At 36.2% G+C, this 24964-nt stretch overlaps 1 protein-coding gene across 1 annotated transcript in view; it reads left to right on the forward strand.

Annotated features, from left to right (window-relative positions):
* Positions 1–24964, forward strand: part of LOC142977675 (uncharacterized) — a 166997-nt gene that overhangs the window by 27174 nt on the left and 114859 nt on the right. Inside the window, exons 10-18 of the mRNA XM_076121748.1 lie at positions 1410–1563; positions 5182–5333; positions 7012–7114; positions 10724–10839; positions 11195–11389; positions 11812–11974; positions 13627–13812; positions 17155–17326; positions 19227–19388. Of these exons, the coding sequence (XP_075977863.1) occupies positions 1410–1563; positions 5182–5333; positions 7012–7114; positions 10724–10839; positions 11195–11389; positions 11812–11974; positions 13627–13812; positions 17155–17326; positions 19227–19388 (1403 nt within the window). The remainder of the gene's footprint in view (positions 1–1409; positions 1564–5181; positions 5334–7011; positions 7115–10723; positions 10840–11194; positions 11390–11811; positions 11975–13626; positions 13813–17154; positions 17327–19226; positions 19389–24964) is intronic.

Raw genomic sequence — 24964 nt, forward strand, 5'->3', positions numbered from 1 at the left:
TTAGTTTAAAATCCGAGCTTAGTTAAAAAACTCTTTACAAAGTAAAGGTCTATTGAAAGCCAACATAAGCGTAATTGGCAAAGTCTCATTTACATTTGCAGTTCAAATTCTTAAGCCTTAATCAGCGTGTTGAAATCTCTCCCTATTTATCTAAGTAATACAATACAAATATGAGTGTTGTCAAGACGAGTGTGTTTGATAAAACGTTGTTCAACGGAGCTCGCAATCAATTTCAAGCGTCTGTACCTCTGATTGTTCCTGGCGCTGAGCCAAAATATCTGCGGTAATAACTTCGTGTTTAACGTCGAAATTATATTTGGTGACGTCATTTGTCAAATGATGATGATGGAATGTTCGTTAACTTTTCATAGTAATGTTATGAATGCGAAAGTCTGTTTGTATGTCTCTTACGCTTTCATATAGACATATATTTATATCATAATAAACCGGTGAACTAAGCATTGAAATTTACGAAGAAATTAAAGACAACGGGTTCAAACAATGACAAATCATAACCTCAAAGTTTAAAAACGGATAGAAGTTGGTGTGTTTGATGACTAACTGCACCCTATAGGCTCTGCAGGAAACTGTGATTTGATGTCGCTCAGTCGGAAAATACATGTCGGTATAGCGAACCGCCTGAATTATTTACTCACAAAATTCGCATCGGGTATTTGATGGTCTGATTTGAGAGCATGAACAATGGATAAAAGACACTTTGGCGCACAAAATCCCATTTAAGTCTGATGTTTGATATTTCAATCCTTTAAGATGAATTGTTAAAGTCATCATGTTTAAAGAAATAGTAGTACTAAAGAGTCAGATATCAACTCTCGAAGGAGTTAAAAGGATCCGCTGAATATTATAATAGTAAGCTGTAATTTATACGTGATCAGAATTCAACTCAAAAAAGAGGTGTGGACAGCCCCTAGTATATTTTTCTACAAGCATTTTTGTTTGAATGCGAAATTCAATGATGAATGGTTTGACGTTATCTCGTGAACATAAAATATGATGGAGCCTTTACTGATTACTCGTAATGTTTTTTTTCACAGAAAATCACTGCAAATGTAGAATTATTACAGATATTTTATTTCAGTACTTTATGGTTACATATAGCTCACATTTTTTAACCAATTCTTTTTTAAGATTTAAGCCTACCTTTTGTTATTGCAGGTCCTTTTAAATTAGTTTATATCATAACCTATCATGGTTGAGTTACGAGAATTTAATGTTTCCTTTCAAATCTATGAGGGCCATGTCGTCATGTCGCGACGCTGACAGGACCGTTGATTCAATTCCCTCCATAAATATTTGTGCAATGGCTTGTTGAGCCTGACCAGTACGTCAAGGACGAGACAAGAACTTGTAAACTCTTTAAATTATCTAACCAAGGATTTCTGTTTCAGTCCAGTGGTATACAGTTACTACTGGAGCGTGCGTCCCTGGGGCGTGTGTTCCTGCTGGGAGGAGGAGAGGGTCTCCGAGGGGTCCTTCGGAGGAGAGGACGATAGTGAGAGGCTCTGTGTTGGAGCCAAGGAAGCTAAGCATTTGAGTGAAGAGGTAACGTGACGTCACAATTTTGTAGTATGTTATATGCGTTTGAGCGATGATAATATGACTAATATCCACCGGGTTCCGAGTTTGATTCTCAGATCCGTGTGATATTGAGTTGAGTCTCAGTGTGATATTGAGTTTGCCAACTTTGAAATGTTGTCACGCAGTACAGAGCATAAAAATGGGAAAGAATTAAACAGATGGGTCTAGTGGCATATTGGTATATTGGAGACGGGACACAATTTTTTTTCGTAAACTACTACTGATATAATTCTAATGAAAATTCGAAAACTTAATAACACTATGTCCAATCTGATACCAGCAGTCTCTACAACGCCACAACTCACTTTTTCTTAATTACTTGGTGCAACTAGTTAGTGAGGTCATTACTATAATTCATCCGCAGAACATTTTTCTCTTGAAATTATAATGGATCTTTTGTTAAAAATCGTCATCAGCTGAGCTAGTGGCTTGAAGTTTTAATTAGTTAAGTTGCGATAAATCTTACAAGTTCAAATCGACTCACGAGTAGTTCAACTCACTTTTTTACTGAGAAACTACTTAGTAAGTTTAAATGCTTATGACTTCTTTTCTTAGAAAACTTACTCTGGTGCAGTAGTAGAGAATGCAATTTCTCAAATAAAAATTTAGTATTGCACTTTTTGATTAGTGAAAAACTAATTTTGATGAAAGATTACTATTATAATTATTAGCCCACATGATCCCACTGCCGGGGAAAGTCCTTTACATAGCCTTCCATTGTGTCTATATCCATGCTAAAGAATGCTTACGATATATTTATAGATTTGTATGAAATTGTATGTTATAATTTAATTAATATCCACTTGTAATCATGTCTGAGTACCAATATCGATTTGAAGAGTACTCGAAATAAAATAATTAAGCCGCCGCCAGATATAGACTCAAGCACCGAATATTCCCAACACGAACACACTCGAATCTTTCACGCAATACTGCTTATACTCAGGTACTTACACTGAAACTGTATTCTGCAATAAGTTTCTGGTGAAAATGGACCGATTAAGAGGATCCTTAGAAGCGCCGGGTAAAGACAGTACGTGACCGAAAAAGTGAATTGAGAAACTTTTTGTATTAAGCTGACTTTCCACTAACATCGTGCGAGGTAGCTTATCGATAACGCTAAGCTACCGTCTGCCGTCTATAAAGACGGCATAGGGATTAGATTTAATTATACGCGTGTGTTTAAGAATCTATATATAAGAGTTCGGTCAATTGAGATAGCAAATATTAATATTATGTAGCTTAGGATAGCATAACATAAATTGATTTTGTTACAAGTTTAATAGACACTGAGGCAGAAGACAGATGGGTTTTGGAAGAAAAGGGATCGCAATAGTGCACATTACTAACTACAGAAAAAGAACCTCGGGTCTTTAGGGGCAACTAGTTTACTATTAATAAGTTGGACCGTATTTTACATTTACATACTTATAAGACAGTGTGACCGCACCCTTACCGCTAAGAGCTTAGTAGTGTCAGGATAATGTAAAGAAAGTTGGTTGTTCTTACAAGCTTACGTTGCTACTTACTACTTACGATGAAGCGATTAATATAAAACTCTGCTTCATTAAAGCATTTCGAACTAAGCTTCATGTTATTTAAGAACTTAAAGGAAAAAAAGCAACGTTCGCTGTTTGTTGCTCTATTTTTTTTAAATCGAATCTTCTTAAAATATATGACATCGGCTCGTTTTCTATCATATATTATGACACCAAAATAATAATTGAGAAAAACGCGAATGACTTAACACATCCGTCTACTCTTATTAAGTGGTATTTAAGTCGTCATATTCATTTTGAATTAACTAACTAAATCAATGACTTCAAACTTCAATAAAGCAGCAATTGATCAGAAATGTGTGAACATTTGATGGAAAACAAGCCTTATCACACTCACTCTATTGACTTACGCTAGCGGATGAACTCAAATCTCTGACTCAATCTCAAACTCAAACTCCACTCAGTTTGTACATGATGTAATAATCTTGTCGCGAATTTAAATCACGAAATTATAACGACATCAAAACTTTGCAAGTATTCTATTAAAGACGTTGGCAATGAATTAAGAATGTTAATTTTGCACAACATGGCCGCGCTAATTTGTTCGTATTATTTAGGCGCGCTGTTATTCAACTGTTGTCAGGAAATGAACGCTGCAACAGCTTGTTACACGTTATGTTGGAATGCATTCAACTACTAATTTGTCCTCGTAATTATCTCAGGAACTGTTTCTGCTAATGCGATATTATCAAGTAACATGACAGCTCTAAATACTGAGTTCCTTGTCTCTCATTAGATCTGTTCTAGGAAGGTTCTGTAGGAAATTGTAGTGATATTCTCAGTAATGTATTATTAGTAATAATATCTGTTGAATGTTATTTAATCAATATAATTAATGGAATAGTTTAATGCAGTAATTAATATCAAACACGTTTTTAAAAGCGTATAGCGGAGCTCGTGGCTTAGTGAGGAGCTCGTGGCTTAGTGAGGAGCTCGTGGCTTAGTTAACAACAGCCGCGCGGATCAATCTCTGAGGTTAAGCAGCGCTTGCCGAGGTTGTTCTGTGGATGGGTGACCATCTTATACATATCGAGTTCCTCCGTGTTTCGGAAGGCACTTTAAATTGTGGGTCCCGGCTGTCATTTTCAAAGATCTTTGACAGTCGTTAACAGTAGCTTAGAGTTAGTCAGAAGCTTGAAAGTCTGACAACCAGTCTTACCGAAGGGTACCGTGTTATCCCAGGTAACTGGGTTGTGGAGGTCAGATAGGCAGTCGCTCCATGTAAAACACTGGTATTCAGCTGCATCCGGTGAGACTGGAAGCCGACTCCAACATAGCTTGGAAAAAAAGGCTAAGCTTGAGTAGCGCGATTATTTACCTACCACTTTCGAAAATCGGCTACCTATCTTGAAATGTGGTTTAACCAATTGCGCCTCCACCATATATATTTTGTAAGAACTTTTTGCTTCAAAAGCAAAAATTTCAACTAAACAATAAAATAATAAAATCACAATGGCGCTGAGGCGCAATTCGAAATTCGAAATTCATTTTATTTTTTTATTTCTTCATTTGAATCATTTATCCGAACTGAACCTACGACGCTGCGATATTTACCTTTAAGTAAGACGAGGCTGTATGAACATTGTTTCCTTTGCCTTAACAAAAAAAATAGACGCTTATTTTTTTCGTGTTTTATATTTTGTTCAGCGTCATATTTTTTGTATTTCTTACATATAATTTCTATTACGGTTTATTATATAATTATATTTTTGTTGTATTATAGGAATAAGAAATTACTTGATTATTTTTATCTACTTTAAAGTTTATACATTATTTATACATTAGTTATTATATTTAATTTAGAAATGAATAAAAATTCGGAACGAATTCTTTTTTTCTTCTTTTTTTATGACTATGCTAAAACGTCAAATTCTTGATAGTTCCATTTTGTACCAGGTTAAGGCCGGTTTTCAAACAAATTGCTCGAAAGCAAATGTACGCGATACAGTGACGATAGTGTTCTTGGTGTATACTTATAAAATCGCCTGTAGATTCCCGAAAATGACTGGTTATTTTTTCCTAGGATCCCGCGGCCTACGCGAAGAGGAGTGACAACGCTCGCTTGGTGCGCGTGGAGCCGGGCCGCAGTCAGATCATGCCGCGCTCCACGTGCGCGCTGCACGTGCACGTGCCCGACGTGGGCGGCGAGCTCGGCGTGCAGCGCGCCGTGCTCATGTATGTATGACGCTATTGGTATGAGTAATTTTTGTGTAATTGTTCTTTGTTTTAGTGTAAGGGGACAATTGCTCATTAACCCAAAAGTATTTATAACACGAAACGTAATGTAGTGGTTTCGAAATCTTCAAATGTACCGTGATAGCTAGCTTGGGTGTGCTTGGTTAGTTTTGCATGAGAGCCAAAAGTTATACTAATGAAATAAGAGCATTTATTTCAGAACATTCTTGCTTAAATTAAAATGAAAATGTGCTACCTCTTTACTCTTCATGCATATGTGTGTTTTATATAAAAAATGCAGGCAAACCTTACTTACAAAAAATAAATGTACGTCAAAAGTTGAATAAAATTTTAAATTATTTTGTGCTTCAAAGAAAGGTCCTCGTTGCACAAAATTTAAATTGAACCAACTTCCAGAATTTAGTTTCCAAGTTTCATTACGTAGAAGTAAATATTTCCTTTATGATGACAAGCTCGGTGAAGTTAGTAAGTTAAAGGAACTGCACAACTGAGTTTGTTCACTCTGTGCTTGCATTCAGTGATTCAGTGCACTGAGGTAATACAAACCGTTGCTCTCTTGAGCTATGCATTAGTATTAATTAAACGCAAACATTCCTTAGAAATGAAAGCGCCTGGCTCTTTCATCATATTTTTATTGAGTTCCCAAGAGTACGAGAGACTTTTATTAGTTTCTTTTTAAAATAAAACTACAGCTTTTATAAGAACTAGCTTCTGTTCTTTGATTGAGTCACGTAGCTAATAGAGTTTAAAATATGATGAAAATGTCGTAGTAATTAAGTGATTGCAGTACATGCAACAACTTAATTACTAAAAGTGACTTAAAAATGGCCGATGTCTCAGTATTTTGCCGGTTAGAACATATTGTGTTACAATAATAAAAACGGATTTCAGAAAAACTTGATGATATTGTAATGAATACGTTATAAATATAAATAAAAATGAAGCTACGAAATGTATGGACGCGCATAACTTAAAAAAAAAATTGGATAATTATTGTTGTTAATATTTTTGTAACTGGCGGGACAAGGTTTGTATGGCATCGATGAGATCAAAATTTCCACGGGAATGATATTAATCGAATAAGATTTTATTTTACCCGGACGAAGACGGGCCGGATCGCCAGTGAAAGATAAAAAATAACTTTCTCATTTCTATTAGAAAAGCTTCCCAATGGATAAACATCCCAACTAATTAATCGTTGGTTCCGTTTAACTAATATTTTTCCATTGAACGGCTATGATGAAGTTTTATATTCATTCTACTGCTGGAATTAAAACTACTGAATTTTCATCAAAGATTTACTCTTGATCAGGTTTTACAAGTATTTTATTAAAGTAAATGTCTATAAAGCCTGTTGCGCTCACCCTTCGGTAAACGATCAGTGGGTTAAACATGACTTGGCGCGGTCATTCCACAGATGGATGACTGCATAGTGTTATTTGAAGTGGGCGTCTTCGTCCTTTGGAGGGCACGTAAAACGTCGGTCCCGCTTATTGTCAATTAACATAACAGCCGTTTAGCCGCGTCGAAGGCCTTCGGGTGGCTTGAAAAACTTTGACACTAGGCTTACCACTAACCATACGATAAGAATAAGATCAAAGATTTGCTGTTGATTAAGATTCACAAGTATTTTACTAAATTGTTTATTTTTGTTCAGGTTAATACTGAGAAACATACCGAAGGACAGTTTCTCTCCGGACTATGAACCAATGATCATCAACACGGAGGTGGTGGCCAATGATCCTATTCCAGGACTTAAGGTCAGTTGAACAATGTTCTTTCTTTATAAAAAGAGTTTAGTCAAAATTTTTTACCGCTGTTGATAGCGAACAACAACTAACTAAATAAAAATGTATGAAAATTTGACGATTGTCTCTAGTGTATTTTAAATGAACTAATTCTAACAAATTCATTTTACCTTCCCAACTGTCAAAACGATAGACAATAGGTATATGTAATGTAAATGTATGTAATGTTAAGTATTGTTTAGACTTCAAATATTGTATTGTATTTGGGTGTGATTGTGTAAAAAATAATCGTGGTATAGAAAAATAAACACATTGACATCGCTACTTATTATTGCTACACGCTATTAACTAAGGTACGATTCAGACCAACCAGCTCGCGTCGGGCCGGGCCGGGCGGCATTTTACAATGCGGTAAAGAACATTGAAATGTATCAACAGTAATTACAGTTCATATTTGCAAGCAACTTACTCATAGCTATCTCCGTCGGCATCCCGCGGCGCGTCGCGACCTGTCGCAGAATGCATTCGGCTGTCGCGACGGCCGACCGGCCCCGACCGGCTCCGAACGGCGCCGTCGGCATCCAATCGGCTGCCGTCGGGTCCGTTCGGAGCCGGTCAGCTGTGCGTCGTGAAATACGAACGGAGATTACGGTGCAGCAACTAGCGAATCATTGAAGTTGTGTTCTTCAAGCGACAGTTAACATATTAAAATCAAAAATGGGCGCTTGTTGGAGTGCGTACGGATTCCAGCGGACGCTGTCGGCTGCCGCGGCACGCGTGCGGCTACCGCGGCAGCCGTACGCATACCGCAGTAGCGGTACAGCTCCGACGGACGCGTTCGGCTACCGCGGCACACGTTCGGCTGCCACGGCACGCGTACGGCTCCGTTCCGAGGCGGCGCGATGCTAGCCGGTTGGTCTGAATCGTACCTAAGAAGCAGAATACTTATTCCACTGGAATTTTCATGACGTAATTACTTCGTGTGCTGCATTAAACGGGTTCTTGTAATAAAATTGCAAATATACTAGAGTAATAGTATTCTAAAGAAAGTTTATTTAGTTGAAAGTAAATTCTATGTTTAGAAAAATAGGTACAAAGTAACAGCTTGGTGGCGACGGACTATGAATAAATTGAGTTTACGAGTGAGGCTAAACTCTGAGGTGAATCAATGCCAATGTTCTAGATAGTTTTGTAGGAGTTACGTGATTTTTGTTTCAACGCCAGATGAGATTGTGTGAGACAGAACAGTATTACAATGCGAATAGCTAATGAGATTGCATGTGTTTTCTTAAAGCAGTTACCTAAATTAAAATGTCCAAATGTTTAAGATATGCTACAATCTTCTAACTTTACGTATGCAATAACTAAATCTCACCAAAAAAGGACCTTTGACCTAATTCAAGTAATGCAACAGTTTCACCTAAAAATTTCCCGTGATTATAAAACTACTAGAATAAAACACTACAATTACATTTTCCTCAACTGTTTGCCCGTCTTCAATGCAATTGCAGTTCAACAATACACTGTAATATGTACGAGTCTGCAGGCTTCAAGTCGGGGATTTTATTTATAAAAGGTTGCAGCTAAACAGTGGCATTTTATTTGACGTCGGAGCCTCGTTGTTAATGCTCGCTGTACCGCTATAAAGTGTTATGCTTTAAGATTGTGAAGCAAAAGAACGTAATGCTACCCACTGGAACGAAAGCGAATTCACGGGCATCACTTGTTATTTTATTAATAAGCTACGAGCAATACTATATACTTATTTACTACTAACATTCCAATTACTTTTTGTATGTAACAATACAGGGTGTTGGGCAGACGTGTGCCCAAATAATAAAGGTATCTAGTCTGAACTGCTGTCAACATGTTTGTACCATTGAACTTAAATTAAGACACACTGTTTCGGAAATATGGTATAAACTTTTTTGTACTAAAACATTCGTTCATCATTAATGGACTACATTAGTGATTTTTAAATATTTACTGAAATATTTTGTTGGGCATGTGGCACAATATTTCAATGGATATGAAATAAAGATATATAAGTTCGAGAACACTATTTGTAACTGTGTCTGTCTTTCCATCATGCCCAAACCACTTAAGCGAATTGGATGAAATTTCCTGCAAAGATAATCGGAATCGGAAATCTCATGGAAACGGGAGCAATGCCAGTAAAAAGCCATGTTTTTAAAGTCGATGCAAACAAAGACACGGACAAAAGCGCTATTACTATAAACGTTACAATCATCTCTGATCAAAAGGCAAACAAATTTGACTTCGAAACTGCGGTCTTCTCACCTAAAGAAATATCAAACATTTACAATGTTCGGAAGAAGCTGCTATAAAGTTTTAACTTAATTGCCTTCCCTAGAGAGCATTCGCAGGCAAACATATAAATTGAACAACTGTGGCAGTGCTGATTAGTTCCAATAGTTCACCGGAACAATGGGCGGGAACCTCAAGTAGAACGATTTACGATATCGACGCTCCGACCATTGCAGCGATAAGTTCCTGCAATTGGGTGTTATGTCAGTGACTGTTCAGAAAGTATTGAGGATTTTCAAGCGATGATTGCTTGTTACATGGCCAGTGGAGCTAGAGAGAGAAATACGACTGTTGACTACGGTTGAATTTACACATAAGTCATACACTTATATCAAGCCTTTTGTATTCGAAGATATAGTTAAGGGTGTATGAAGTACACCCACCCACATTTTGAGTAGCTGATTAGCAGAAAAACGGAAATAATTTACTATCTTCTTAATTTGGTCGTATGTTTGTAAAGTTCTTTGCAAAATTTATATCAAGTTGTATCTTTCGAGGGAGAAAAACAACATTATTTTCATACAAACAAAGGTCATAAACTAACAATAGTGGCTCTAAAAGCGCAGGCTTTGTTTTCTTTGAGTTTAAACTCAAGTAGTCAAGTGTATTTTTACTGCAATTTAAAGCAATAAATGCAATTTCTTGAAATTGTGTCGCAGTTTTTATTTTTCTCTCGTTTTATGTTGATTATGACGTAATAAGTAGTAGTACAAAGGACCTTGTATTGTAAGCTCAAAGACACTGTCACTTTTACCTAGACATACTTTTTATTCCGTTATTTTTTTATCTGAAAGAAATATAATGCTATCTGGTATTTCTTTTCAAAATATATAGACTAGAATATGATTGATGTTATAAATCAAATGATATAATTGTTTACATTCAATTTAGGGTTTTCGTTCAAGTGAAGGTCGATTCAGAACTAAACCAATATTGTTTTAGTGGCCCTTCAGATAGTCAACTACAGTTTACAATATTTTAGATTCTCGTATGCTAAGATTCAGTTCTTAAATAAAGCGATCTAGTTTTATAGATGTTACAAAAAATTATGGAAATCTTTAGCAGCTTAAATATGACTATAATTTCACTAAATTACGACAAGTCTTCGCTTTGCTTAATTAGTGACCACGATCAGTATCGTAACCTTTTCGGACTGGTTTTTACACTCAAAGTCTAATCGTTTCCAAAATTCAAGAACAGATCTTGCCCAACATTGGGACAGTAAGGGTTAGAAAAAAAAATCATTTAAGACCCGTTGCATTACATAAACTATTAACTTTTTGATCAAACCAGGTTGGTAGCCGGGAGGTATGCGAGGTGGTGTGCGCGCAGATGGAGGTGTGGTGGGAAGTGGTGCCACTCAGGTTCGTGCTGGACCCACCGGTACTCATGCTCTACCATTCTAGAAGGTAAATAATAATTTATTACATCGGGAATTTGAGTATTTCCGTCTTACTGCCAGATGAAAACCACGTGTATCGTTTCCATTATCATAGGAAGCTGACTTGTTGCACTTTACTGGTAGTAAAACTATTTATTCAAGCAAACACAGCTAAAATGCATTTTTCTACTGTGTTTTGTGCGGTAACTATTCGTAATGTATAGTATATATACTGCAACCGAAAACTTTTAAGCAACATAAACTACCCCCTACATGACAATAAAATTGTCCAAAACTTGACCTACACCACCTACCACTGCACTTCAGTGAGTAGAACCAACAACAAAGAACTACTGTCTTATTTGCTGTCTTACCTTGTCCAGGGCGACGTCAATCGAGGTGAACATCAGCGCGTGGCAGCTGTACGGGTGGGACGAGTCGCGCGTGGTGTGGGTGACGCCGGAGCGCGTGCCCCGCCCCGCGCCGCTCTACCTCACCCCCGCGCACTGCGCCACCACCACCGTCACCTTGCCGCTGCCCTCGCTGCCCAATCACTATCCTCAGACTGATGAACTTAGGTTAGTCTTTTGGTCTATTAATCTTCATTAGTAAACATCAATCAGTTCAAGTTGTATAAGGTGATGTGGACTACTGGTTAACTTGATAGTTATTTTTTCCTTAACCTTGTTTAGTGTCCCACTGGACAACTTGATAGTTTTCTTAAGTAAAAGAATTGCATTGTAAAAATCATAGGTCTATTACATACAAGCACCGGTCTACCTGACCTATTAACAATGAGAACTATGAGAAGACAGACTTGTAATTAAATCATTAGGGGTACTTGAAGCGTTTGATCCATTTATTTTGTAACTGTTCAAAGAGGTCGTAAGCGTCATGATCACCATCATCATTATCCTAGAATTATATCAGACCAGTAACACATTCAATATTGTCATTCAACAACATTGTGAAACTACTTAAACAAGGTCTTTTCTCCCAGAATGCTAGCAGACACCAACGAATGGGAAGCAAACTGCGTGATCACCCGTCAGTGTGAGACGCGACACCCGACGCTGAGACCAGTGCGAGCGTGGCTCGGAGTGGTCCCGCCGGGCATGCACATGCAGACCACCTTCGAACTTACTAACGACACTTTTCAACATGTAAGTACTGTAGATCTTCTAGTTATAATTCTGATTTAACCTCATTACCGAACAGGTAAGTAAATGAAAGATCAAAGGCAATGAAAATAGGGACGCTTTACTTTAAATTTGAACTCTTTTCCTTTTTTTGTTCTAAATTAATCTTATAATTGCTGTACCGCATAAATATCTCAGTGAAGTTTTCGCTCTTTTGGTATAATTTCTTTGTATGTATATTAGTGTTTACGATCACATGTACATATGTATATTTTTGTCAATTTACATTGAAAAATGGTCAACGCTCGGCATGTTCCATCAGTATCAGCATAGCACAGCATACAACGTTGCCTAAAAGGAAATTGTCATACTCGACACCCTTAGATCTCAAAATTGAGTCCATCTTTTATCATAACACATATTCTAAAACAAACCCCAGCTATTGAGTGAACCCTTTTATTTTCTCCCCGGAGCCGGAAGTGCTCGACATTTCAATTTTATCTGTCAAACACAAACGATGTTAGTTCGTATGTGATGTGACGTCACGACAGCTACTCAAATCATCTACTTTTTATTAAAACATCATGCATCAAAAAAGGCAGGATCAAATATTTATATTTGTTCGTTATACTGTTGGTCCCTTACATTTTTTAACAATTTATAAGGTATTTTTTAATCCAGAGTTATTAATAATTCACTAACAGGAAAACAGAATGGCAGTCTTTGTCCGACTCCCAAATTAAATGCAAATACTATTATCATGCACCAGGTATGCTAAAACCTTTGTGACGAGACCAATTTTGACATAGTTACGTGCCAGAGACCACGAAACTAAGCTGGTTAAAACTTCCATTTCAGACTTAAAATTAGTTTAGTCGTAACTCTAACACAACTAACTTCCCTTGATATTACCAAGTCTCTTTAGCTCCAATTTATTTCCCCTAGTCTCCCTAAAGTACTTCCTCAAATTATTTTTCTACAAAGCGGCCCTCACGCTTAAGCCGGGAGATTAAGTCTTCAGAATGACAATAAAAGCCTAAATTAAACTTGAATTAATACTATCAGCCGGCTGTCGGCTTTTACGGCCCTAGTTTATAGTCTAATATTAGGGACATTCACCTGAACCATGAGAGATTTCATTGTCAAACTGGTGTCATAAAATGACAATATCCTTATTGTTTAATGTTACCAAATGTTCTTCAGCGTATAATGATGTTTATTGCCTCCATAGCTGCAATTCTTCGCTATAAAATCTCGGACATTTTACAGCTTTGATTGCTTCACAAAACATTAACATGGTGTTCATAAACATTGTATTCCCCAAGCAGCGGTGAAGTCCCCGAAGCAATTGAGTTTATCTGCTGAACAACATAATTACGAGATGAATCGTTTCATGTTTAATGACATTATAACTTAGCTAAATACATTTAAAATTAACAATACGCGGAATTACAAGCTGAAAATTCGTTATTGTTTACCTTGGTCTGGAAAACCTCCTGTTACAAAATTTTTATCCGATTGCGCAATACTAAGAATGGTCGATGTATTTTTATTGCTACTGGTTTGACATAATTAAATAAGGTGACTTAAATTTGCTACTGCTATTGGTTTCCATGGAAATGCAATTAATATTATCTGTATGTTTACAAAAGCTTATATTAAATTGTTTCCTCTAGATATGTTTCTGGTGTGAGCCATACCGCTGGATAGGTGAGAACAAGCCTCGCCCCGCCTGTGTCGGTCGCATTCCGTGCGAGAACTGCAAGGAGGTGGCGTGCTCCTGCGCTCTGCTGAGGCCCAGCCGCGGCGCGCTCAAGGAGGGAGAGGTCGCCGATATACGATATGATGTTAACGCTCCACAGGTTTGTACCTAATCACTATGAGTACGATAGCCATTACTACTTGGTGGTTAACACGTCAAGACATTTCTAATGTCTCCAAGCATTTTGCACTTTTAAAGTATGTCTTATACTATCATTCCACGCTTACTTAGAATGGAGGTCTTAAAATTATATAAACCAAAAATTATTTACTATGTAGGGGTTCTCTCAAATAAGCCGATACCCATTTAATTATCAACATTATTATTCCACGTGTAATGTAATGTCATAATGTTAGCCTTCAGCTAATTATTCCGATAATATTCATTGATACAGAAACAACATTGTGTTGACTGTAACAAAGCGTTGACCTTTGTTCATTCAACTTAAATATTTCAACATTCTGTTATATTGAAAGACAACTGACGAAGGTATATTTACGAAACTCGAGAAACGTAGAAATTAAATTCTTTTACAAAGTAAACAAAGGGAAGGAAACTAAATATCTTTGAGACAGTTTAATCAAATTTATTTAGGCGAGACGAGAGGAATAGCAATAAAAGTCCATCTTAACAGTCAGTAAAAATAGAAACGATTAATATTTTATCATTTTTAATCTACGCGTTAGGGTCTCTATACACAGTGCGTATTTTTGTTCAGTTTGCTTAAAACCTTCCATTGGTTGGGATGGAGTTCAGTTTTAAAAATACACTCTACATACATACCCATTGGCGCTCCCGGTTTTGATATCAAAGAAAATTAAGAAAATAAGTACTTTGTTCCTTGCATTTAATACGCAACACAAATTACTGGAATTCCACGTTGGAACTAATAACAAATATTATTGAACAATATCTTTTTTGTAAACTCATACAAACTCTAATAAAATAAAACTAATTATCAATGCGGAAAGTAGGCTTTAAAAAAGGCTCAAAAGAGTGAAATGAAAATTACTTTCGCTCGCTTCAATTCATTGTAAAACAATGAGAATATGAAATCTATTGTGTAGAACAGTCCATTAGTCATTACGAACATTACGGACATTACGGTCAGTTAGGGAGCCAAGGTTTCTATACAACCTTCAATTTACCGCTTTGGGAAAAATTATAGCGAGGAACGTGCGTTTGGTAATCTTTGTTAGCCCTGTATAGTGGAGATTTGAGGAAATTCGTAATTCTCGGGACAAAAGGATAGCTTAAAATAAGAAGCAATCAGACCGTCTGTTGGTGTAATTATTTGAGAAAGGTTTTACCTATTTCACGGAGCTGAATACAAGGCAACTTAATAGAAAAAAATCCAACAGTCCACATGTATGACACAAAATGTATGGATGTGAGTGAAGCAAGGGAAGTCTGCAAGGAGTGAAGGAAGCGTCGTTCTTTGATCTCTGTCCATTCCTGCGAGAACACGACATAATTTTATGTACGTAATGGAAAAATCTATTTTAAGATAAAAGGAGAGTATCTCATGTAAGCATAATACTTTATAAATTCATGCAAACGTTACCGACAAGAAAAATCTACGATGCAAAGAAAACACAAGTTTTAATTTGAGAAACACAAAACCTCATTTTCTTCTTTAGCAAGTTAGTGACAAACACAAATATTGAAGCTGACAAAGAGCCTTAATAAGGTGGCACGAACATACGACTGAATAAATCGTCCCTCTGACACCAGTTTGCATTTCTACACACAAATACACTCTATATTTACTTACTGCTTTAATAGAATTTGAGGTGTTGGACAATTCATTTACATAATAAAGAAGAGAATAATAATAGACAAACACGCTTTTTTACCATAGGGGTAGGCAAAAACCAAATAATAATACAGATACACAAGTCTAATGTGCATACGAATTTAATAAAAACAAAAGTCTGTTCGCCTGTCTCTAATGTTTTCACGACTTAATCAAGCACAGGCTAAGTTTTCTTTTTTAAAGTACCACAATGGGTTTTTACTTTACGGTAAATAACACATGCGGGATGAACCATCGGTTTAGCTGGAAAAAACACGTTACCGGCGGAACTCTTTTAATTAACTTGTATTAAAATATCTAACGTTGGCCAGTAGCAAAATGTCCTGTTCCATATAAACGACAATATGTACTTCCCTCAGCATTGCAAGTTAGGAGTCGCTGAAAATAAAACTCGTTGAGCGAGCAAGAGCGCAATATCTATTAGCGCTGTTGTTCAAAGTAAAAGTTTACACCCTTTTTTAAAAAACACTGTTAAAAGTACTCTCTCCAGTCCCGAGATCCTTGTAAAAGCAAAGTTAGTTTGGAAAATACGGCTCCGAGTCGTTTCTTTTGAAAATTTGGAACATTTTGTTACAAAGTGCAGAGTATTTTGCGAATAATTCTTTGGTAATTTGCGTCCAGTTTGCTGAAATTACACGGACGTACAAATTTCACAATGTTTTTATTACACGGTGCAACTGCAAACAAGGTAATTGTGTCGTGTTCAGGAATGTGACTTCTGCATTCACTGTGCTGTTTTTAGAGTGTACAAATGATTTTATCTCGGGCTAATGGTTTTAGTTGTTTTTATTACGTACAATATTCTCCCTTGCCTCGACGCTAGAATATTCCCATTTTCATAAACTTAAAGTTATTTCAATAATTATTTTAAGGAATAATTGGGTTTGGAACTGTTTTTGTCACTTTGTGATAATGTTAATAGTTTTCAGAGTAAGTAATCTATAAATGCGTGGCGTTTACTGTGTAATTTAAGTTTTACTTGTTTCGTAGAACAAAATGTGTGAGTAATTCTCTGCCGAGTTCTTCGTAGAATACAAGCTTAATAATATAAAACACGGATCTTTAAATTTAATTAAAATCGAATGAAAACAAAATTGAACGTATAAGTAAAATTAATTATTGTTCTCGAATGAAAAATAAATTACGTTTGTAGAAATTGTTCGCACTGCAATTTTAATATTCAGTTCAGCTGAAGTTTTTACATTTACGTTTATTGCATCTGATATTCTGCGATGTAAGATAATGCAATTACGTTTTAAATTGTTATATTTATAGTACATCTTTTAAATATTAATTGTTCAATAGAAGTAACATATTTGTGAAGTAACGCAGTCTATTCGGTCGTCTGCCCACGAGATAATGATGACAATAGTCGAATTTCGAAAACATGTTTTTTTGGCTCCCGTCGATCCCATACAAACCTTGTCCTAACAATTACAAACACATTAAAAAAGCATCGTCCAATATGGTATAATTTTTCCAAAGCTATGCAAGTACATACATTTCGAGATTCATTTTTATTTATATAGATGCCTTAAAGACCATCTGAAGGTAAAACATATTGATGAAGCCATACACGACCGCTCAGACTATGGTCATGTTTCTGAACGCTCTCCTTACTTCCAGCGTGACGGGTGCGTAGCCACGCTGGTACAAGCTCGTCGCTGCGGCGCGGACCTGGCGCGCGTGCACGGCGCGGCGGCGACCGAGGCGCGCGCCTCGCTCGTCGCGTACCGCGTGCTCGCGCCGCGCGTCATCGTGCGGCTGCTGCCCTGCTTCGGTATCAGTCATGAGTGCTGTGAGTAATTTGTACAAGAGTTTGAATTTAATTGTGTTGTATACCTACTGGATGGAATATTTTGGGTCACGAATTGATAGAATGATTTATGTGGACGCTACCATTTATCAAATTAACTATAAATATACAAGACTAGCTGACCTTGCAACTTCGCTTGCGTTACATAAGCGTTAAAAATTTTCCCCGTTTTTGTAACATTTTTCACTGGTACTCTGCTCCTATTGGTAGTTGCGTGATGATATATAGCCTATAACCATCCTCGATAAATGGACTATCTAACACTGAAAAATTTTTTCAAATCGGACCAGTAGTTCCTGAGATTAGCGCGTTCAAACAAACAAACAAAACAAACTCTTCAGCTTTATAATATTAGTATAGAAGATAAAACTGGGAATTTGGGAAATAAATAATTAAAAGGGGGAGGTTTTTGCCTACTAAAAGTTTTAAAAAAGAAAATCAAAAACGAAATAGCCATTCAATATTAAAACAACTAATATCGTCATAATTTCATGGTGTAAGAATCTATAAATCATGCTAAGAAACATTGTGTCTTGTGACTAGAGACCCGATTCTGAAAAGCAATTTGCAACTTTTTGTTGCTCACAAAATACCTGGGACGAAACTGATCAACTTTATAATTTAAAACGTGGCGCAGTTTAAGGAAAATACGGTCGGTATAATGTTCAAGAGTCACCTGGTGCTCAACCCAGACAGCAACTGCATCTACTTCACTATAAACTTTGAAATTTATTTTTCCTCAACGCCATTTTGAGGCGAGCTATCACAGATATTGAATACACTAGATACGTAAGCTTCATCAAATAGCACAATAAAGGATATTTCACTAGTGTTTTGTGATTAAAATGACGTCACGATATTATGGTCTTTCAAAGTCAAAAACCGTTACATTTACTGTCAACAACATCTCTAGACCATACCACTGCATGGAGGGTCGTTTACAATTTAATTTAGGTAAACTCGTCGTCTTAAAAACCTCTTGGTCAATAAATAACATAATTGGAACTCATTACGCAAGCCTTAAATATAAATAACAACAAAACTGTAACAAAAGCAGCTACTTGTGTGTCGCACAAAAAAGTTGTCTCTAACCTGTCGACCCTGCACACAATAGTATTAGCAAAGTGGTGACCACAATTTTATTGGCCACTAATATTTTATTCTGCTTAAGATTTGCGTCATCTAGGCTGTTCAATATCCATGTACGGTATCCGGTAACGCAAACTAATAATAAATTCTTTAGAGAGCTTAGAACTGCACAAGTTTTACTTCAACGAACTAATATTTATCGTATTTTCTTCTAAAGCAGCCAGCACTTTGATATAAACCTAATTAATCTGGGCTGAGAGCGTTCCCTTTATATTTATAGAGGAAAAATGTGTTCTAGTAGATTATCTACAGCCAGCTACAAGTTTTTTAATTGAATTTCGAATTTTCTAGTGCAGTAGTCTGGTGGAGGCGTAACTGGTTAGCAGTTTTTCTTAACGATTTATTTATATCCCGTACGTGGTCTTTTTTATTTCAACAGAAATTGCGTAGTTAGAAATTTCCTCTACATTTCTTGTTTGCAATACTTTTACGATTGCGGTTTAAATTGTAAGCTAGAAAGTTTAAGTATCACCACAACTGGTAACAGATTAAACGTTGTACCAAAGAATGTAAATGTCCTTTAAAATCAAGTTGTATTATTGGGATAGACTGTCATAAAACCTCTGTACAGTTCGTTTAAAGGTAAACCAACTCCAAAATTGAACTCAAACCATAAATACAGATTTAAGACCGCTTAAAAATCTGAATGGACAATCACAACAGCTGAAAATAGCCACAAAACTAATAAATGGCGTACAAATATTACTTCTACTGTTCTTTTCTTCTACTCTAGATACTGGTTGCGGGCTGGACCCTGGCGCACTGGGCAGTCAGCTGGGCACAGCCACGCTACGACCAAGTGGCGCGCTCATACTCGGACGAAGGTCCTGCTACCGACTGAGAATTACCAACATCACACCGTTACCTACTGCTGTGCACTTTGAAACACCTATAGGTGAGTGATTTCAATATTTCAGAAGTTGTGGATTAGTGATAACTAAGTACTATTATGTTTTTCCACAAGTCACTAATAGGTTTGCAAAAAAACCAAAAAATTAAGAAGAAAAGATTTCAATCGATTTTAATTTCGACTACCACAATGATTCGATTAAGCTAAAGAGTTTAGTTTAATGTTTTGCTAGTCACAGATTGTACCGCGAATAAGTCAAGCGACTAGGTACCGCCCTGTCCTATATCTGAAGCTCTATTTGTTTTACTTTTAATCGTAGTCTATATAAGTAAAATCCTAACATTAAGTCATAAAACAATCAAATTAGCTTATCAGTCCCTACATTTGTATAACAAGGAAAATAAACGTGAGCATTACACACTACACGCTGTTACCTCGGTACAAACGGCCACGGCCGGCGGCGGCGGATGCTAATCGTATGTATCTTCATTAGGACCTGCTTAACATAGATAAATGTTCCGTGTGCTCACATTATACACAACGTCACCCCTTTTTCAAGCTCCACGGAGCTTAGAGACTGTTTGTATTGCGGCGGGATTTTGTTTTAAATTCACTGATACAGTGTTTTTATTCAGTGACTCGATTGTGCGATAGATAACGTTTAAAGATTTGTTGTTGTACTGATTGTAGAGATGTTTTGTTGCCGCATTTCTTTTTTGGGTTCATCGGTATCCTGTTTTTTTCATAAATATTATTTATGTAAATATTTGATACGCAATCACAAGAACGGTTGAATGGGTTTATATGGATTTTGTCTCCTAAAATTTTCATGTAGGTCGGTAAAGTTAAAAAAGTAGAAATTACTAAGTGTTGAAAGTACAAATCTTGCCTCACAGATAACTTTCTACCAGCAGAAGTTTAAATAAACTATCTGTACAGCGATATCCAACTAATTCTCAGTCAGAACAAAGTACGAAGTTTAAAACACACATCACATTAGCGCTTTAACTTAAAACAAACGGAAAGTTTCACTCTAAACCGACTGCGAGATGTGTGAGAAATCGTGACGGTTAATTTTAATGAACCTAACTTTTATACGAGGAAAAAGGGAAAATGTCTTAAGAATAGAGCTCAGTAAGACATTTTCTAGACAACGATTTTCTGACAAGATACGAAATGTATACACTATCGAGTATCCGGAAGTCAATCAAACTATCGATTACCTATATATAATCCCCTAATTACAAATAAAAGATAACACTGGAGTCAGAAAAAATCACTCTGATTTTTCAAATGTTAAAATGGGTCTATCGTAATTTCACGTTTTGATAAAGTCTTGTCACTGCAAATTGAAATAGAGTTTTATGCATCAAATTCAGAGTTTTTGTTTTGTTCCAAATATAACAATTTGATATCTATTTTCAAATGTTGGCTTGCCAACTCTGTGGAGTGTTGGTAAATGTTTGTAAATGTTGGCAAATGTTTGCGAGTGTGAACAAACATATGTTGTGTGAAGTTGTTGCAAGTTTACCTCGATTGTAAGTTGAACGTTTGTGCTTTGTTCATGATACTGATGTACACTTTGTTACTTCCGTCTATCCGTCTATCTTGATGGTATTAACAGGATAATAATTATTTATGATAGGAATATTACTGATAGTTAAACATAAAAAGTCACACATTTTTCACGTAAGGGTAGGCAGTGACCAAAGAATATTCCAAATTGATACAATTAATTCTCAGCAAGTTTGATATCTGTGTTCAAATTGCGGCATGCCAATTCTATAGAGCACAGGCTTCAAATGTTTGTGAACGTTGGCAAATGTTTGCGACTGTGAACAAACATTTGTTGTGTGAAGTTGTTGCAAGTTTGCACCTCGAGTGGGTCGGGTATATGTTGTACGTTAATGTTGCTTGTGTTCATGATTCTGATGAGCACTTTGTTACGTTTCCGTAGTCAATCTTAATCCATTATGTTATAATATGATGTGGGATAATGATTGATTCCATTAATTGGATACAAATATTGTTGTAATTGGTGCGTTTAAGACTGCTCATCATTCTGTTGGATTACGTCTCTACGACTAAAGGGCAGTTTGGTAGTATGTAGTAGTATTCTGTGTCTATATGTGTGTATGTTTGTCTGTATCTGTTATAACGGTGTATTTGCATCCTTTATGTATTGCAAATATTTTTCCGTTCAATCAATGTTCAAGGTCTTAATATACAAAGTTTTCCAATAAAGACTTGCCTACCTATCTTTTTGTCTAATACAAGCATAATAATCTAGACTCATTCAATAACATCATTCTATTATAAAAATAAATTGGCTGCACACAGAACAAAAGCCTAAACTCACCAATTTCAACACTAATTGGTTTCTTGCTTCATCTTTCATATTTTCTTTGTACCAAATAAATGTCAGTTTACTAGCAATTAGACTTGAAATCCTCTTACAAGTCCTCTTACAAGGTACAACTTAAATACTAAGTTAACATTACCTAGACTAAATATAGGCCGTCCCGTTGAGATAGACATTATATCTCAAACATTGTACTCGGTCTAGAGCTCGCCTTAACCGAATTATGCCGAACTGTGCCGAATTATGCCGAATTATGCCGAGCCGCCGAGGGGATCGTAGTTATTAGCCGACTATTACATTAGTACTTGTTGTTGTCTGCTGTTTGCTAATGAATATATATTTAGACTAGATACATTTTCAAGGTAAATATTGGTATTGAATAAGATTTCAAGTACAATGTGAGTAAATAATAACAGCTGTGGTTAAATCATGTCAAGAAGTTTCTATCTCAATTGATGATGCACGGATTCGTAATTGATTTCGGTGATTCAGTTGCAAACAATAAGTACCTATGTGAATGAAAACACATTTTGATGAAAATGGTTGAATTTTCAGTCTATTATAAATAATTTTTCTTTTTTTTCAATTTTATATGTAACCAGCAGTTACATGTTTGTAAAATAAATTGTATAAAAAGCAGACACAAATCAATGTACATAAGTCTTTAATCTTCTTTATTTTCAACAATCGCAAAAACTGTACCATTTGATATATCTCAGCAATAAATACCAGCAATCATTATACCCCTCGCTAGAACGGACACACGCCTACGTACTCCCCATAAAACACATTACCCATTGTCCTTCCCACGACGAGTAAGCGTATATATACTACTGTCCAATTGTGCGAACACTGTCCGACAGTGGACAACAAAAGATAACGACACCATTATACAAAGATAAAAGGAAAGGAAAATATCACTTTATCTTTTGCCTCGTTTTCTAAAGAGTTAATTGCTTTGACCCATTTAAGACGATAATTGCCATTTTGTTTACGTTCTTTATAAATATAAATTGGAAATGAAAAAAGACCCTTTATTGTTCAGTCACATTATTAGCACATATCCTTTTGATATAGATTACTTGCCCCATATCGAAACTTAGTTATGTGGTTATATCACGAAAGCTTTATCCCGATAGCCTTCTATTAGATGTGCATTGATAATGAGCTCTAAAACATTTCTCCAGTTTTCCACAGAAGTTTTGGTTAGAACATTTATAATGTCAATCTAGCTAAAGTTATACGGAATAGCTAAAGTTATAATACTAAATAATTATTGTATATTACAGCCGTAAGACTACGTTCTTATTCACACGCCTATTACTTGCTATATTTTGGAAGATACGTTATAAATAAGTATACCTTAATAATAAAATATGAGTCTAGGTTTCAGAACATAATATTTGAATATCAAATAGTAACTGTTATTGGATTTCAAGTATCGTAAATTGTGAGATTACTTCAACTAATGAATATTTATTATATTTGCTGTTATTACTCGCTTCGACGACGTGAATATTTATTGAATTATATTTACTTTGCAACTCAATTAATTACGATTTCGTTAGTTAGCATTTAAATAGAACTAAGAAAATTCGTTACTGTGTCTAGCAGAACATAGTCTAAACAAATCACTGAAATTTTGCTAAGATAAAGTATGATTATAGTTTCGCAGAATCTCTATTTTGGATCTGTATGGTGATGGTAGCGGTAACAGTCCAACAATTTTGTAGACAGCCTTGTATGCAAGGTTTGCGTGTGACTAAGGTATGCAAACTTTAGACTTTATAACATCAGTAACCCTCATGCGTGGGCAGTGGACAGAGGACAGTTTTACTTTGCACATACACAGAATATTAATTGTAATCTAGATCAATTGCGCACGCGAAAGCTCTCTATTTAGTTGTCGGACTATAACATTGACCTGTGAAAAACAATTTAAGTAGTTGCTTTTACGTGGAAAGCTGGGATCCTGCTATAATAAATAATTAACAAAATAATATAAAAAGTGTTTCTGCAAAAAACATCTTATGAAAAATACAAGTCAGTGCGAAAAAATATACTAAACATTTCAACACGAAAATAGTTTGTTATAATTCTAAGAAAATATTTAGCGAGACGTTAGACCTACCCACAGAGAATACCTAATAGGTAAGAAAATGCGTCACCCTCAGCGCTAGGGCTGGCACGCGTTAGCTTTGCGCGGACGTGCCTCTGGCGCTCATGTCTGGACAAATATTTACGTGTCACCTGTTTGACCGTTGGTTTGTAGCACGCCCACGGCGATTTGAACGTGAGAGAAGTGACGCAGAATGTGCGGATGTGTGCTCGGCTTCATACTTGAAATACTTTCGTGATTTCAAAATAAAATTAAACCTAACTTGATGAAACCTTTGTGACGATCGCCTTTCTTTACTTCTTCCTTCTAAATGCGCCAGGCTGATTTATTTGATAACTGTCTTACATTGACTTCGATACGTTTAATAACTAACTTTTAACTTCTCTATTTTCAAATTGTAATTCGACTAATTTTCCATAGATTATTATAAACTTTACGTTACAATGGATATCGTATGCAACAGTCTCGTCATAGTACTTTCTCAAATACTTATCTCAAATTTTGTATTTAAGTTTTGCCGTCTGGCAACCCTACCGACATCAAAGATTTTGATAAAAATAGCGGGCAATTTGTCTGCGACAACATGCCGACCGACGAGCGACTACGAACGACGACCGACGTCTGGGGAACACATAAATAACCTGGACCTTATTGAAGACTAGTTCACACCGGACTCGTGCCTAGAAGAGTGACAAATAAGTCGCAAGCTAAGAAAATAATGTAGTTGCTTGAAAATACTATATAATTATATGCTGGCGATGTAGCGAGCATAACAGTACGAAACATAAGGAGACAGTCACGGCTTATGATATATACTTAACGTGTCTGATAGATAAAGTGACAGCAAATGTATGAAATTAATATCGGTAAATATCCCATCTGATAAGTTAAAGAACTCATCCAGGAAGTCCGAAGCCGGCCGTTACAATTTAGAAAAACGAAAAGATCTGACTTTAATGTGTAACTTATGAAAAGTATTTTTAAGACAATCCAGACCTCTGTAGTGCCTTAGTCTGGGCAAAAATGTACCAAGAAAATGTATAAATGTTTCCTACAAAATTAACAATTTAGTCTGAACTAGCCTTGAGAGGCGAGCCGCAAGCCCCGAGCTAACTGACGTTATCGTCTTCCACCAAACAA

The sequence above is a fragment of the Anticarsia gemmatalis genome, chromosome 13, assembly GCF_050436995.1.
Source record: "Anticarsia gemmatalis isolate Benzon Research Colony breed Stoneville strain chromosome 13, ilAntGemm2 primary, whole genome shotgun sequence".
Taxonomy (NCBI): Eukaryota; Metazoa; Arthropoda; class Insecta; order Lepidoptera; family Erebidae; genus Anticarsia; species Anticarsia gemmatalis.